This window comes from Artibeus jamaicensis, unplaced genomic scaffold (genome assembly GCF_021234435.1).
Source record: "Artibeus jamaicensis isolate MK-2021 breed Jamaican fruit bat unplaced genomic scaffold, CSHL_Jam_final scaffold_537, whole genome shotgun sequence".
In the NCBI taxonomy this organism is placed as follows: Eukaryota; Metazoa; Chordata; class Mammalia; order Chiroptera; family Phyllostomidae; genus Artibeus; species Artibeus jamaicensis.
In genome coordinates, this window is record NW_026522047.1 from 23,497,391 (window position 1) to 23,513,641 (window position 16,251).

The 16,251-nt window shown below is 43.3% G+C and overlaps 1 protein-coding gene across 2 annotated transcripts in view; it reads right to left on the minus strand.

Annotated features, from left to right (window-relative positions):
- The window catches only part of TLL1 (tolloid like 1), a 158,735-nt gene extending 146,245 nt beyond the window's left edge, over window positions 1-12,490 (minus strand). For both annotated transcript variants that reach the window (XM_053658722.1, XM_053658721.1), the window contains exon 1: window positions 11,676-12,490. In XM_053658722.1, coding sequence (XP_053514697.1) covers window positions 11,676-11,844 — 169 coding nt within the window. In that variant the 5' untranslated portion in view covers window positions 11,845-12,490. The remainder of the gene's footprint in view (window positions 1-11,675) is intronic.
- Window positions 12,491-16,251: the final 3,761 nt, after the last annotated feature.

Genomic DNA, 16,251 nt, shown 5'->3' on the forward strand with positions numbered 1-16,251 from the left:
TTGCACTAGTTTCTTCCTGAAACATCTAGTGCAAAATACAAATTGTACTAATTTACATCTAAACAGTGCATCACAGTTTATCAAGACCTTGTACATTTAATCTGCATGTTTTATACACCAGGCACCACTATCCCCATGCTACAAATGAGAGAATTTAAGTTCGGAAACATGAAGTAGACCAAGACCATATAATTCAACATCAGAGAGGTAAGACTTGCACCAGAGTCTCCAGACACAATGTTTAGCATTCTTTCAATTAAGCTACACTATCTAGATCCATGCAATTAACTTCTATTGGTATCATAAAAACCCAAGAATGAAAACTTCCTTTGGCAACAATTTGTTTAAGAATCTGAGACTCTCCATTTAAAAAAGAACTATATTTTACACAAGGAAACATGAATAAAAGAGTAGTTCCTTACTAGACAATTCAGATAATTAACAACACATGCTTGTGCCAAGTGGGAGAATGTTTTCAACGACAGGTGCAACTGATGAATTGGTATAAACATCTATCTTTTAATGTGTGACATATGCAGTAAAATGCTTCACACCAGAAAAACTTTCTTGCAATACACTTGCCTGTAGCTCTTGTTCTCTCCACTGTGAATACTGACCCTACACTTGCAATAACTGGACTCTGGCCACTGGACATGCTCCTCCAATGCGCACACAAGCTTTCCTGAGAACCATCCCCACGGAGCAACCTTCGACTCCTATGGTAACAGGAGATTGACAAGCCCTGAGAAGCACATCGGTGATGCCCGCCTACCTTGTCACTTCTTTGGCAGGTTTTTTACTGGTGGACTGAGGTGGGAAAAGGGAGATGGGAAACTATGCAAGAATAGTTTTCAAAGCTAATTTTGGCAAAGGCAAGTCAGAAAATTCACAGTCCATGGCAGCTGCAGCCTGGCTGTGATTTGGCTGGAAGAGTGAGAAACCCAAGGGATCAGGACCAGTGACCACTGGAGAAAGGCAAACACCTTCCCTTCTCTCAGTTGGAGTCACTGGCCTTGCAACTTCCCAGTACCACTTCGGAGAAGCCCTTGCTTTCAATGTCAGAAACACCAGGATTCAAAAATATTTAAGGCTTCAACAGCCTTAGGGACTTCCAAGCCTGAGAGGCTGAGGCTCGGGGCATTGAGGGATGTCCTCAAAGTTACACACAAACACAGGGGCAGAGCCAGTACTGGAATCTGCATTCCTCTACCACCCGCACAATTCGTTTTCCAACTGCCATACCACCACCTATGTAGAATCACTTAAAGAAAACAACCCTTGTATTTGCTTTTCGAAACCACAGTAAAGTAATTCAGGCAAAAAGACATGACAGTCATTCTGTTTATTATTTGTTTTTGCTTCTCTTGACCTGTAAACAAAACTGACCTAAGTTTCAAAGTATGTGCCATTCTGAGTATCATGATGAAACCTCAGGAGTCAGTCACACACTGTCCTGCCTCACACTTGACTCATCCCTTTGTCCAGTTCCTTCATGCTGTAGCAGAGGTGTCCAACCTGCGACCCACAGGCCACATGCAGCCCAGGATAGCTGTAAATGCAGCCCAACACAAAACTGTAAATTTGCTTAAAACCTTTCTCTTGCTCATCAGTTTTCATTAGTGTTTATATATTTAATGTGTAGCCCAAGACACATCAGGCATGTACAGCCTTCTTCGCTATCAGACCAGCTATGGCAGTACCTCAGTGCTATGTTCAAGAAACCCTTATTTTACATAATAATGGCCTCAAAGTTCAAGAGCAGTCGAACTGGCAATTTGGATATGCCAAACAGAAGCTATAAAGTGCTTCTTTTAAGTGAAAAGCTGAAAATTATTGGTTAAATAAGGAAAGAAAAATTATATGCTGAGGTTGCTAAGATCTACAGTAAACACAAATGTCCTATCCATGAAATCACCTAATTTATTCATTAAACTTTATCACAGGTATGTATGAATAGGAAAAAAACCATAGTATTATTAGGGTTTGGTATGATCAGTGGTTTCAGGCATCCACTGGGGGTCTTGGAATATATATGTACCCAGGAGATAAGAGGAGACTAATACATACAATAAAGAAAGAAAGTTCCAGGAAAAAGCTATAAGAATATATATTCTGATTACCATAATTTGTAATAGGATCCATTTTCAAATACTTAATTGAAATAACTTTAGCATAAATTATGTGATTTAAATGTAGATAGCTATTTATACATAAACTATTGTCTACCTGTAAACAGTAAAGACTACATTGGCTCAAGCATTGTATCCAATTTTGTACTCCTGGAAGCCCAAGGACAAATCCATGTTTCATTCATGGGAAGTGTTCAATAAAGCTTTGATGAATTTATGAGTATTTGTAGCTTAGAGCCATGTGCTTAAATTTAACTCTGTACAAACACAGGATTGTGAATATGTAAGCTCTCCAAGTTAATCCAGATGGCAAATAAAATCTGAACCAGCAAGTACTGAAAGACTAGAGGGCCAAGATTCTATTTACACATTAGTCCATGTAAAGTAAAAACTGTCAACATATTTTGGGTGTATCAAGCATTTGAGCAAGCAGCCAAGAGAACAACATATAGACATGTTTATATTGGGTACCTCTGATACCTTTCCAGACAAAAAGGTCTATTTGAGGGCTTAACCTCTCAAGTGCAATATTTATTGGACTTGAGATGTGCATACACTGGCAAGAAAAAAGTACTTCATCCCATAAGTTTTTTATAAAGATCATCTTCACACAAATTGTTGCAATTCAAAAAAAACGCCCCTACCTCCTATGTATTTATGCTACTATGAATAAAAATTACACAGTGTTTACTACTGTGGCCCAGATAAAGTGATTTTTATTTTACACTCATTTAATTCTTAAAATAATATCATAAGCATCATAACACCATCTTCCTTTCACAGGTCAGAACAGGGCAGCGTAAAGGGGTTGAACATCTTACCAAAAGCCACACAGTTACCATATGGAATGTCCAGTATTAGCACCCATGTCCGCCGAACTCCAAAGCCCAAGTTTTTCACAGATACACTAATATGCCTCCCTGAAATCTTAAAATGTAATTTTTGAAGCCAACCCCAACTTCCAAAATGTATCAGTGCCCCTCCAAAAGTGAAAAAGAAGAGCATCATGGCCTCAACGGCAACACATGGTATCCAGAGTCCCGTATTCAAAACCTAATCCCATCACTTCATGACTTAAGGCAAGTCATCTGAAAACACTAGGCCACGGGTGCCATGCAATACAGAAATGTGATATATTACAGGATACCTGTTTACGAAGCCTACAGCTGTGTGCATGAAGTCACATTCCACCTCTGGGCTCCATTATGTAGCCTAGAGATCTGTTCTAACCATAAACACTTTAAACCTCAGACACACTGGAAGTCTATCCTTTACTCACTATCTTCCTTTGATATTTTAACCCTTGGTCACTAGTTCACCCAGCAAACTGCACACGAATCATTTTCCCCACAGAAGCATAAGGCATCCCAAGCGGATTCCAGACGGCAAATCCCAATGATCCCTCAGGGATGACTGCCTGAAGTCTACACTCCACCCAGGTCTGGATATATAATATTTCTTCTCCTGCTGCTAAATATATATATTTATATATTTCATATATATATATATATATATATGAAAAAGTTTCCTTTGTCCTTAGGTTTAAAAAAGAAGGAGACAGAAGAGGGGAGCCTGTTTTACCAGATTTTGTTCTTACCCACTTGTGAGAGAACAAGTAGAAGCAGGAACTCTTCCTGCTGGAAAAGCTGACACTTAGCTAAAAACGTTTTCTTCAAAGAAAGGATAATAAATAGTACATTTAGTCTATATTTTGAACGTACCAGACTTCCTCCACTTAGGAAACCAGACTGGAGTTCCAAGAAGCTTAGTTAACCTTAAGATCACTGAGTGCTGTCAAGCTTTTGACCTTAGGGCTTTTCGACAAGTTTGGGAATGAAAAACATCAAGTTATTTAGATACCTTCTCAAAGCATATTTGTTTTCTCAAAGGCATTCACACATCATTTGCATACATAATGTACACTGTAAACCACTTTCCTGAATCGCCTGCATTTGAAAGGATGTTCTTCACACGCCAGGGGCTCATAATCATGAATTCACTGAATATCCAGAGAGCAAACTGCAAGTGTGAAACAAGTTAACATGTACCACACAAAATGCTGGAGCCTGTGCCAAGAAGCAACACCGATGACTGAATTCTACTCCAATCCAACTCAGCCCCGGCCTTAATCACCACAGAAAGCCTGCGGTACATCCTTGGGGCAGCACACCAGGGGTATTCAGCACTCTCGTTTGTTTCGTACCTCACTGGGGCATTTCACTGGCAGCTCTCCCCACTCCGACCACATAGTATATGGCTTATAAAATGTAAGGACAGTGAAGGCAAGGTGCATTCTCAGTAAAGAACATCACAGAGGATGGATGCCCCCCGCACAAATACCATCACTTGAATTGCCAGGCTTAATACATTTGTACTGGCTGGAGAGCCAGTGTAGAGCACGGAAAAACCAGAGAGGCCTCTGGAATACAGAACCTGGAGTCGAGTCCTCTCCACTTACCAACCGTGATGACGGCCTGGCCAAGAACCTTTCAGAGCCTCAGCAACCCCTTCTGTCCAAAAGGGTAACGATAACATTAACTGATGGAGTCTTTAATGTAAGCCATGAACTAGGTTGTTCTGACATGAGTCATGGAGGCCTAGATGTGAGAGGTACATGGGGCCCAAGAATCGACTCTTCTGAAAGTTCTCCAATCGGCTTTTTAGTAGTCAGACATGAGGGTCTTCCCAGGGTATTTTAAAGATTTAACTCCCATGAGATGATGCATTCTTAATAACTCAATAACCTGAGTATTAAACACAAAATACTATAAGCCCTCAACGAGTGGGCATTTGTGCTGAAAATGACCAAGGCAGGGAACTGGAGCTCCTTCCTTTCGGGCCAGTCAGTCCACTGCCTGACACCAAGGCAGTTCCCAATGCAGCACAAGAGCCAAGTTATCCTAATAAACACTTCGCATCCATTCATAGCCAAAGAAGCGAGCTCACAAGACGTTAATATTAGCAACGGGGCCGGGGGCCGTTCGAGGTGCCCCTGTGCTGCCCAACTCACGTGCTGACAGGTCAGCTCAGATAAGAACTATAAGGAATGAAGAAACTATCCCATCTGCCTGCCCCTCCACCTCTGCCTACCCCATGGCACAAATTAAATGTAATCCATAGGAAGTTCAACAACACAGAAGATATCAAATGCCCATATAAATACATGGTTTGTATCTCCATCTCTGTAAAGACTACCACAACTTGTAAAACAGTCCAGGGCAGTAAAAGCTGTTGAAATGTCTTTTCTAAAACATTGAAAGTGGATGTTTTGAGTAGGATACTAATACATAAAATTAGATTGGGGGGAAGAATATATTTTGGAAGCACTTCTGACCTGCTTAATGTATGGTTTCAACTTTTCAGAACTATTATCATTCAAGGAAGTTGGTTTGTTTTTCATATGGTCTGTATCAAATTTTTACCTTCAACTATAAATGTAAATTGCAGAAGAGCTGAGTAAGGCAATCTCCCCAGTTCACTTTCTGGATTTCAGTTAACACCTAATTTACAATACTTCTTAATACAAATACGCAGTTGAGCTCTTCAGGCCAGCTTGACAGGATCAGCACACATTTTGGAAGGAGCTGGCAAAACACGCATTGCATTAGCCCCGCAGTGTCTCAAAATCTCAGTGAGCATCCCATTTTCAAGGCCGACAATGGCAAGAGCTAAATAAATAAGCAAGGGGTTCCCTGCTCCCACTTTCTGGGGAAGGACCCATTTTATGAGCTTCATTCCATAGCTTTGAGGCTATAAATTTCTTTTTAAATTTTCTTCCCAAGCATTAGTATTCAGTAGATAACTAGAGGAAACAGACCATTCAAACCTCATTGCTAAATCATTCTATGGGATCCAGGGTTGGGAAGAGGATTCTCCACGAATTAATTTGGAAAGCCTAAGTCCACGATTAACTCCAGGTCTTGGAATGTGAAAGAGCTATAAGAGGCCTCAAAAATGTCCCCAGTAGAGGAAATCCGACATCCCCAGGAATCTTGCCAGACACCTGAGCCCTGGCCTAGGCCAGGCCTAGCTGGGGGCTCAGGATGCTGCAGGGGGCTTTCCTACAGTTCAGGGGGGCAGCGCTGCTCCCTTCCCCCACCTCCCCAGACACCAGATGGTCCCAGCAGGATGTGTAAGGCCTCATTTTAAATGGATTATTTGCCTCTATTTTTTCTAACCATTCTTCGAAAAGCTTGGGGAGGGACCCAAGTCTAACGGGTCCAAGGCAATGCTAGGAACACATAAGAGGTGATATTCTAAAGAGGAAAAAAATCAATAATGGTAAATCACTAGCACTTAATACCTGAGTTCTAGAAAAATTTCAGGGCTTATTTCTTTCCACTAAGCCCAGTGATTGAGAGGCCTAGGGAATGACTGACGTGACTGATATTCTTAAGGTTTACAAAGAATATGACGACAACAACAAGGCGAGTCCAAATTTTAAATCGGGGAAAGTTGCTACGGCAAACAAAAATAAGACTCATACATGTACAATAGGGAAAGACGGCATGGTTTCCACAGAAGAAACTTTGTAATGGCATATATTAGATTTCTGTAGGAGAGTGAGCCATCATGAGGGCCAGAGGGAAAGCTGGGGAATTATGTATTAGCATTCTCGAAAGGCCTTCACTAGCCTCTTACACACTCTTAACTGTTTCACTGTGGACTAAGGAAGCGTAAAAAGAGAAGGAACCCCTGGAACCCCTTCTCTCAGGGAAGTCACGTGATAATTCATGGAATTATTAGTCTGAGGGAATGTATTTAAGAAAAGATAACCTTACTCATACCAAATAACAGTAACTGCCATTTGTGGGCCAAAAATGGATGAGGGCCCCCATGCCAAAGGCTAAAGAATGAGGGTTGGTAAATGAAGAACAGAACTCAGGTCTACAGAACATAATGCCTTATCTACCTCTTTTGCAAAAACTGTATTTTGGCCACTTCTGAAGGGACAACAAAGGCAGGAGGAGAAAAAAAAAATCCAAAATCTGAGAAACGAAAACTGAAACAGAAGTGACTGGCTAAGAGAAGCTGCTCCATGAAACGCATTTTTAACATGAGGGTTTGGCAACCTAGAGTCGTGCCAAGCAAGAAATATGTTTAGGTATTTAATATGACAATGAAAGAAAGCAGACACGGCGCTGAACATCAATTCTAAAACGCCACACCTAAGAGGCTGCCCATGAAGCCAGAAAGTACAACACTGAGGACTGAAAGAATGACAAAATCTTAACCGAGAAATTATAGACTTAGGAAATTATCCCAAGAATTATTATACTAGAAAACTAGGGCACCGGTTATAAAGCAAAGCAGAAAAAAGAATCCCCTAGGATGCCAAAAGCCTATTTCTATATAAACAGGCTTGCATAGGCTACTGTAAGGCAAGTTTAACCTTGCAAGTCACTGACCTTTAATCATGCTTGGATTTGTTCCCAAGAAAAAGAGTCAGTTACTCAGAAGATTCAAGGTAGAAAGTCTCCGAGTGCTAACACTTGCCTAAGTGGTTAAGGTTAACCTTCTGGACAAATATTTTACCTGAATAGTCTTATCCGCTTCTGCCCATCATTCAAAATACTAATATCTTCCACCTCCTTTATTGGATATTATATTTTCAATTGCCTGATCATTCCTGATATCCCCTTAAATACATAAAGAGAACAGAAGAAAGAAAGGGAGGGAGGAAGAGGAGGAGGATGGAGATGGGGAAAAGGAGTAGGGAGGGAGGGCATTGGTGAATACTGACTCGGTTTATCAGGCCTCAGCTTTTCCGCGTAATCTCCAGACAAATCTGAGAGATTAATTTATACACGGAATTTGCCCAAGCTCTTCACATATATGATACTCAGATGAGCCCCTACTGAAAAGTTCAACAGTGAAACAGGACACCTCAGTCTCTGATCTGCAATGACTTCCTGCCGCGTCAGCTTCCCCAAGTCCCTCAGGACCCTTGTGAACTAGAGGAAGAGAAATCTGATTGCAAATTCAGGTGACCACGTACTGCTCTGAAAAAAGTCAGACATTCCTTTGAATTATCTGCACCTTTGGTGTCTACTTAGATGGAGATTAATTAGCTGTATTCTGTCCTAATGGGTTTGGCTATATAAATATATGTGAAGCTGTGCTGCACTGACCACCTACTTTCACCAATAACAAAAATGTCTTTCTAAATCAAAATGCAATTAAATTAGCACAAAGGTTTCCTTTTTGACCTCTAGTTTCATGAATTTGAAATCAGAGTTCTTATAGATATAAAAATTATTGTGTCACAACTATATTAAGTATGGCGCAATGTTTAACAAGTTATCGTGATGAATATTCCTCTTTGCATAACACTTCATTTTGGTTCAAAGAGAAGTCTGTGAGTAAGGGGTGAAGATCAATATTAATAATCTATAGATACTGACAAGATATTGAGAACATACTAAATACCTAACAGTGGTAATCCACCCCAGTGATAAATATTAAAAATCAGGTATGACCTTTTTCCTCAAGGACTTTATATTCTAATTGGGTTTAGAAAAGATGAAACTACTTTGTAGCCATTCCACTCATATCAGATATAAAAGTAACTGCATTTCTCTTAGTCTAGACTCCAAATAAACCTGGATGAATTTCTCTTATTTGTATTATATTTCAAAGAAGGCCTCCAAAAGGCTAAGACTGCAGTAATCATTTAATACAGCCAAGACTCTGCAGCTAAGAAACTCGTAATCAAGTTGTGGATAATCTTAACAAACACATTGAGCCTCACTGAGCATCTGTTTTCCAATCTGTGCAATGGGCAGATGAACGAATTCCACCATATGGAAAAACTGTTGTGTTGAGCTGAAGTAATGCATTCGAAAGCACTCTGAAACCATAGAGCTACCTGACACCAAGGAACTGTGTGGTCCGGGGAATATCAGGGGCCTTGTTAGAAAAGTTCAAAAGGAACACTTTATTTCAGGGCCCTGACGTCCACTCTGCACCTTGGAAAGGGCAGAGCAAAGGTACCCCAGAGTTTGGAGAGCACCCACTTCTTTGCTTTTGTGTGGCCATCTTTCACATATCTGTCCCCAACTTTCTTATTTTAATGGCCCCTTTTTTGACTCTTGTTCGAGATTTCAATGTGCCATTTATTTTTCTGTTATTACAACCTTTGTTTTATACTGTGCCAAAAGAGAGGCACTAAGATTTTGCCATTCTTTAGCCAAGCTGGCAAATTAAAGCCTTTCATTTCGCTAAATTAAAAAGCAGGGCTGATCATTTAAAAAGTGATCTCAGACTTTGGGCAAACTTCTCAGCCTTCCACTTGGGCCACTCTTAGTTCACTTTTACTACACACACACACACACACACACACACACACACACAGACACGTATGCCTCTTGTACTCAAAGACAGGGAAGAAACAAGATTAGAGTAATAATCCTTTCCAAGTTGTTTTTGTTGTTTTAACTTTAACAGTTATGTTCAGAAATCAACGTGTAATATAAGAAAAACAAGAATATGCTATTAAAGGCTCTTTTCCTTGCCCTAAATGCTTATTTGCTGAGGAAAGTAAACATTTATTGCTTGAGGTGTTTCAATCGTTTGGTGCAACTTCTGAAATTTTAAAACTGAAAGCATTCATAAATAGAAAATAAGCCACTAATGCTCACAAAATCTTCTGGACAATTTCTAATGTAAGATAAGCCTGACACAGCCAAACTGTTGAAAATGTCTTAGCTAACTTTTGACACTTCTTATAATGTATTCATATTTGAAATTAATGATGCTTCAAAGGCAGACACTTGTACTTCGATTTGTAGAGGAAACTATATGTATTTTCCTGAAATTGGGCCGATGTATACACATGCTCCTGGCTGAATCTTTCACACAATGGAGCCGAACAGTTTTCCTAGACAATCCTTAGACATAAAATACTTCCTTTCCATCTTACCTAAAACAATAAAGCACACAACCTGCACCCAGTTGCAGATACTATTCAAACAAATGTCTCAATAAACAGTATGTTAAGGGAGTTGCACTGAGTTCTGCTTGCCCAGCCACTAGTCACCCCTGGCAGAACCGTGTCCTGTCCTGCGAGCCCTCAGGGAAAGCCTAGTGGGAGGAACTGAGTGTTAAAGGTCAAAGCAGAAAATTTTAAAGCCCAAATTGAATTAAATCAGAACTTTCTGTTCCGGAATGACCAGATCCTCTTAAGCTACTCTGAGTTGTAAGTATCTGCAGCAAGAGAAAGATCTGAGAAGACGCACACACACACACACACACACACACACACACACACACACACACACACACACACACACACCCCTCCTGGTCAGAACCCTGTGTCATCAAAGGCAGAAATTAAGGAGGGAGTTTCCGGCATTCTCCTTCACTCGTGCACACCTCTCCTTCCTTCTGGCCCAGGAGCGGGTGGGTGAGGTTTACTCAGCTGTGGAAGGAAAGACCTCGCAGGCGCAGGCCGAAGAGCCCGCACACCTCCCGCATGGGCCGGGACGCAACCCTTCTGGCACTGCCCACTCCCTCTTCAACGCTCACTCTTCTGGAGACGGGACAGAACGTGCCCTCCGGTTAAGAAAACTCGACTGTAAACCTGCTGTAAAGTCCGTCCCAACAACCCCTGTAACCTTCCTTCAGAAGTCAGCCGCGAGTCCCCACCGAATCCGGTCACCGCAACCGCACTCGAGCAGAGCCAGGGTCCGTGCGCCCCTGGCGCCCCGCAGAATCCGCGGCGGGGGCTGGCGTCCTGGGGCGCGGCGCTCACGTGGTCTCCGGCCGCCGCCCGTGCAGCGGGACCCGGGGCTGCGAGAGGGAAGCGCCGCCCCGCACCGGAGTGCAGACCCGACCTGCAGAAGCACCGGACGCGCCGAGGGGAGGGAAGGTCCCGGGCAGCTCGGGAACCTCGGCGACCAGAAGCTGAGCTTCGGGCAGCGCCGGTCCACCGCAGCTCCCGGGGGTGTACGCAGGGAGGAAGACACAAGTTTGAATGGGGTGGCAACTTCGATTTTTTTTTTTTTTAAGATTTTTAAGCGGACAAATGCATTTAAATCCCACTAGCGTGAGAGCTTCCAAGGTCATCACAACCCCTTTCTCTCCAGGACCCCATACTTGAAATGCTTGGCAAACGAGGGAGTAAGTGTGTCCCGAGGCAGCAATTCCACCCCCACCCACCTTTTAGGGAACAAAGAGGAGGTGTTGTCCCCTCCGGGCATGAAGCCGGTTGAGTGTTGGTATTTAAAACCTACGGCTGCCAGCTGTGTTTATGGCTGGTTTCGTTTCGCTGGGGGAGGGGAGGGGAATCAGAACTCTATCTAGGACCTTTTTTTTTTTTTTTTTTTTTTTCAAAACTGGGAGCCCGGAGCTTGGCATTGGATGCCACTAGCACAGAACGCCAGTCCTCTCGGGCTGGGGAGGGAAGGGAAGAAGGGGAAGGAAAGGAGGGGCGGCGGCGGGGCTGGCAGAGGAGGGACGGGAACAGGTGAGCTCCCACCGCCACCCACCGACAAGCCAGCGCCGCGGCCCCCGGCGCGCCCCGTCCCGTCCCGGAGTAGCACTTACCCGCTTTACAGGGGTCCTTGTAATCTATCATCTCCGCTTTATCCTCTTCGTTTCCCTCAAGAGTGTAATCATAATCGAGGCCAGCGCAGACCCACAGTTCCCCGTAGACAATAATCCCCAAGGCCGCCAGGCACGCGAGCATCCTCGGGGAAAGCGTTTCCAGCCCCATCCTCCGGCCCTGGAGGAAAAGGAGGGGGCCGGGCCGCGAGGGGAGGCGGCCGCGGTCCGCGCGGATGTGCCGGGCGAGGGGGACCGGTGCCCTTCTCCGCGCGGGGAGGCTGCTCGGCGGGACCGGGGTGTTCAGGTGTCCGGAGACATGCGGGTGCCGTTGGGACAGTACAGGGGGCGAGGGCTGCCTGTTACCCCCAGTTGCAGAAAGAAGTTGGAGAGGGGCCCGCGGGTGGTTGGAGGGCAGGTAAGGAGCTCGGCTCCCGGAGGCGGGGAGGGCAGCTGCGGGCCAACTCGCCTCTAGCGGAGCGGGCGCTCGCACCCTGCCAGGTCGTCCTTCTGGCGGCCGAACTCCCCACGGCCGGGGCCGGGCGAGCGGCGCCCCAGGGGCTCAGCTGCCACCGGAGCTGGGGCTCCAGCGCCGCGCCCACACTGCTGCCGGGACCCAGCGGCCAAACGCGAGCCGCCGCCGCCTGCGCCCGCTGCCGCCGCTCCGGGAAGATGAATCCGGTCTGCACATCAGCACATCTGAACTGAAAGGGGAGACCGAGGAAGGGGGTGGGGGGCAGGCATGTCTACGCCTCGAGACCTTAAAAGCCTGCAGAAGCCAGCAAACCAACTGACTGCAAGGAGAGCAAAAGTGTGAGGACCGGGGGAGGCAGTGTTTGCCTCCCCCACCCCCCAGACAGTCTTTTTACCCTCTTCCTAACTTGAAAAAAAAAAAAAATCTTCTCCGCATCTAACCCAATCACTTGCATCCTGCTTACTTATTCATACAATCAGGGTCAGGATCCGGGCCACGGCCTCCTCTCTGACTCCTTTTGATAGCCTTACACAAACAAACAGACACGAGCGCACTGACAATTCCATTTATATTTTACCTAAGATACAAATGAATATATTATGCATCTGCGTCCTCGAACAGCAATTAATAGATGATGTACGTGTCAGTCTTGAGTGTCAGACCGGGGGTGGCTTGAGGGATCACGATAACTTAGCTGCAACGTCTGCTTCCCCCCCGCCCCCCCAAATAAACAGCGAGTGTGTTTCTTTCCTTCGCTGCCGATTAACCAAAGTACAGCCCAGGAATGGACAAAAAGTGTCGGAGCCTCCGTGACTTGGGTAAGAAAACAGTTTATAAGTCCTTTAAAATTCCCCTAACTGAAAACTTTTGCGAACAACTAAGATCCTCAAAACTGCAATTAAAAAAAAAAATCCAAAGTCAAGTTACAGATTGCAGCAGCAGGAAACGTTAAGACCCTACTGATGGGCTGGCGCTACGGCTCACGTGGGCGCAGGAAGGGAAGTTGGACGGAATACTCGGGAAGCAAATTTTCTATGACAGTTCTGGCGCCCATACCCAGAGTTGCTCAGTATCCTTGGGCTTCAGTTGTTTCGCTTCAGAGGAGAGTGTGTAAAACCTGGCAGGAGGATCCGCGAGGTAAACCGCATGTCAGCCTCGCAGACACAAGACAAATAGAGGCTCTGGGAAATTGGGAAGGGGAAAAAAATCAGAGAAAATCTCTGCAAAACCCCTGGTGGGAGCATTGCCCACATCTGCAAAGTGGTTTCCCAAATAGGTGAGAGGACGTCTCCCCGAAATTTCCAGGGGTGACGAGCACCTTCCCTTTTCCAGCCAAATCTTGAACTGCCACTCCAGTAGGGACTTGTAAAAACTCTTCCATTGCCTTCGCATGTTTATTCAACATTTAAATTTCCCCCCTTTCCCAAGGTACCATCAACATACAGCCTCATCTAAAGGGAAATATGAAGGTAACCACACACACGATACACCTGTGACAGGTAAACCGGGTCTTTGGTTAGGGGATTTGACCGGTTATATGTTTGTTGAAGGAAAATTAGAGGCTAATCTTGAAGAAATATCAACTATTTCCAGCTCGAACTTAAAGTGAAAGGATGGAAGGACCAGGCTGACCTAGTGGCGAAACTAGGGTTTTCTCAGTGACACAGCTTCCTTTCTGTAGATCTCAAAAAACTTTTCACCCCCAGGTCACAGAGCAGAAAGCAGGTTCAAAAAGAGTGTGTTCAATAAGCTGATAGAGGTGCTTGATTTTTGAAAACTCTTGCTGAGTCATTCTGAGATTCTTTTATCCATCCACAAAAAAAGAAGATGTTTGCATAATTAATAATGGTGTTGCTCCAGTGCAGGGCTAAACAAGAATGTATTCTGCTTAGCCCATCTGAAAGCCTAGAAAACTTGACTTTCCTTTAGCGATCCTTGCTCTTGAGCTGCTGACAGTGTGCCAGCTCCCTGCCCCCAGACCTTTAAAATGTCCCTTGTTCATCTAAATGTCAGCAAACATCTTGTTAAACTGTTTGATCACATGTAAATTTGCAAGCGTTTGTACCTGGAGTTTGCCTAAGCATCACTTACTTGAAAGCATAAATATCTCATTCATTTGTCCTGGGAAAAAAATGATACCATATAGAGACATCTGCCTCCTTATATAATGATGCCTATTATGTTCTCCTTAAAGAATTTATTATTGCTTAGTTTTACAATTTTATAAATTTGTAATCCAGAATGACTAATGTAGGAGAACCTCACATCAAAATATTAAAATGTTTCTTTATAGCTAAAATAATTGTAGAGAATATTTATTTACATCACAGGCCTTGACCCCTGATTCATTTTTAAATATTGATATTTATGAAACCCAAGTTTAGAGTAATAAAATACCTACCTTTTAAACTTAATGTATTTCTACCGTTGTCAAGACTGCACACTAAAAATAGCCTTTGCTCTGTCTACAGATAAACATGAATTTGCAAGAAAACAGAAAAAAACAATGCCCGTGAGAGGGGAGTTGAGTGTTTCATCAGAATGTAGCCACATACCTGTACGCCATGTGAACCCAGTCTCCTCAGGAAGATAAAAAGAGATAAACTCCCATCGTAAGATGTGCACTGAAGTCACCTGAGTTCTAGCTGTCCACTGGCCGTGGCCAGCACCACCACCTGCAGCAGGTTCCCATCAGCCCCCAGCTCTCCTTCAGAATGAAGCGACCCAGGAGAGCTGAAGCGAGGGGCACCTTCTATGCCAACTGGTATAGTCTATTTGCTATGGAAGTAATTAAAATATATTTGCCTTGCAGATAATGTCATTTAGAAATGTCAATTTTCTAATTTAGTCAATTTGTGAAAAGCCAGTTGTGATTGTTTTCTGTTATGAAGCCAAGGAATGCATGAATATATTCCCCTCATGTCCCTTGTTAAAAAATAATAGTAATTCAAATGTGTACAAAGTCAAATGGGCTTCCCCCTCTCCCTTGATCTCACCCCCCTCCTCTGTTAACCTGTTAACCAAAGAGTGTGTATGTAGATGGACTCCTATGAAATTGTCTTATCTGTAGGTCAAAAACAGCAAATATTGGCAATTTCATGTGGTTCAAACTTACTACTTTAAGGCTTTTTTAAAATTCTGTTTTGTATTAGTACTGTTGTTCTTCTGAACTCATCCATATACATCTCTGTAAAATATTTTTAAGTGAAGAAGCCTTTGACTTGCACATGTTCTTTTCTTAAAATCTTATACTCTGTGATTTTGTATTGTTGACACTATTACAGATATCCCCTATTTCCTTGTTTTCTGTGATTTTTATATCACATTATTTCATCCATCACCACTGGAGTATGTTCCCAACCCTTGATAATTAGGATGACACTCCATTCAGTCAAAACCTGGGCTGCTGGTTGTTTCCTAAGTAACAAATATAGTGTGAGACACAGAATGGAAAAGTGAGCAGAAGGCAATATTTGCTTCACAACTAAAGTGCTAAAGAAGGTATTTGTTTGTTGGTTGGTTGGTTTGTTTAGAAAAAGATACACACTTCCCCAGGAAAAGAAAAAAAAGCAGCCTGGATTCTGGTCTGGATCGGGCTAATGACCTAAGAGTGTCTGGTTATTCCTTGGTACTAGGTAGTTGGCTGTATGACCCTTGTCTCTAGCATTCCCTGGCTCTGGGGAACAGAGACACCCTTTGTTTGTTTTTTTTTATAGCTGTCAGTGACTCAAGACGTTTTAACTGTCCTTTCACCCCATTCTGACGTGACCCTTCACACATATATAACACTTTACCTTTTCCTCCTAGGCGCTCACTCAGCCATGCGCATTTCTACTCTCTTCCTGCATGCGTGCACGTTCTTATTTTTCATATTTTCTTAAAGTTCTTACAAATTTATGTTTTTTATGGACAGAGCAAGGCTATCATGTCCTAATTTTAGTTCAGTGTCCCAAAGTGTGATCCTGCAACCACTGATGGTACCTGCAATAATTTTGGGTAACATAACAACAAACTTTTAAAAAATGTATATAGTTACATATATGTATGAGAAAAATGATTAATTACTAACAAATTTTCAGTTGCATATATATATTTCTTATAATG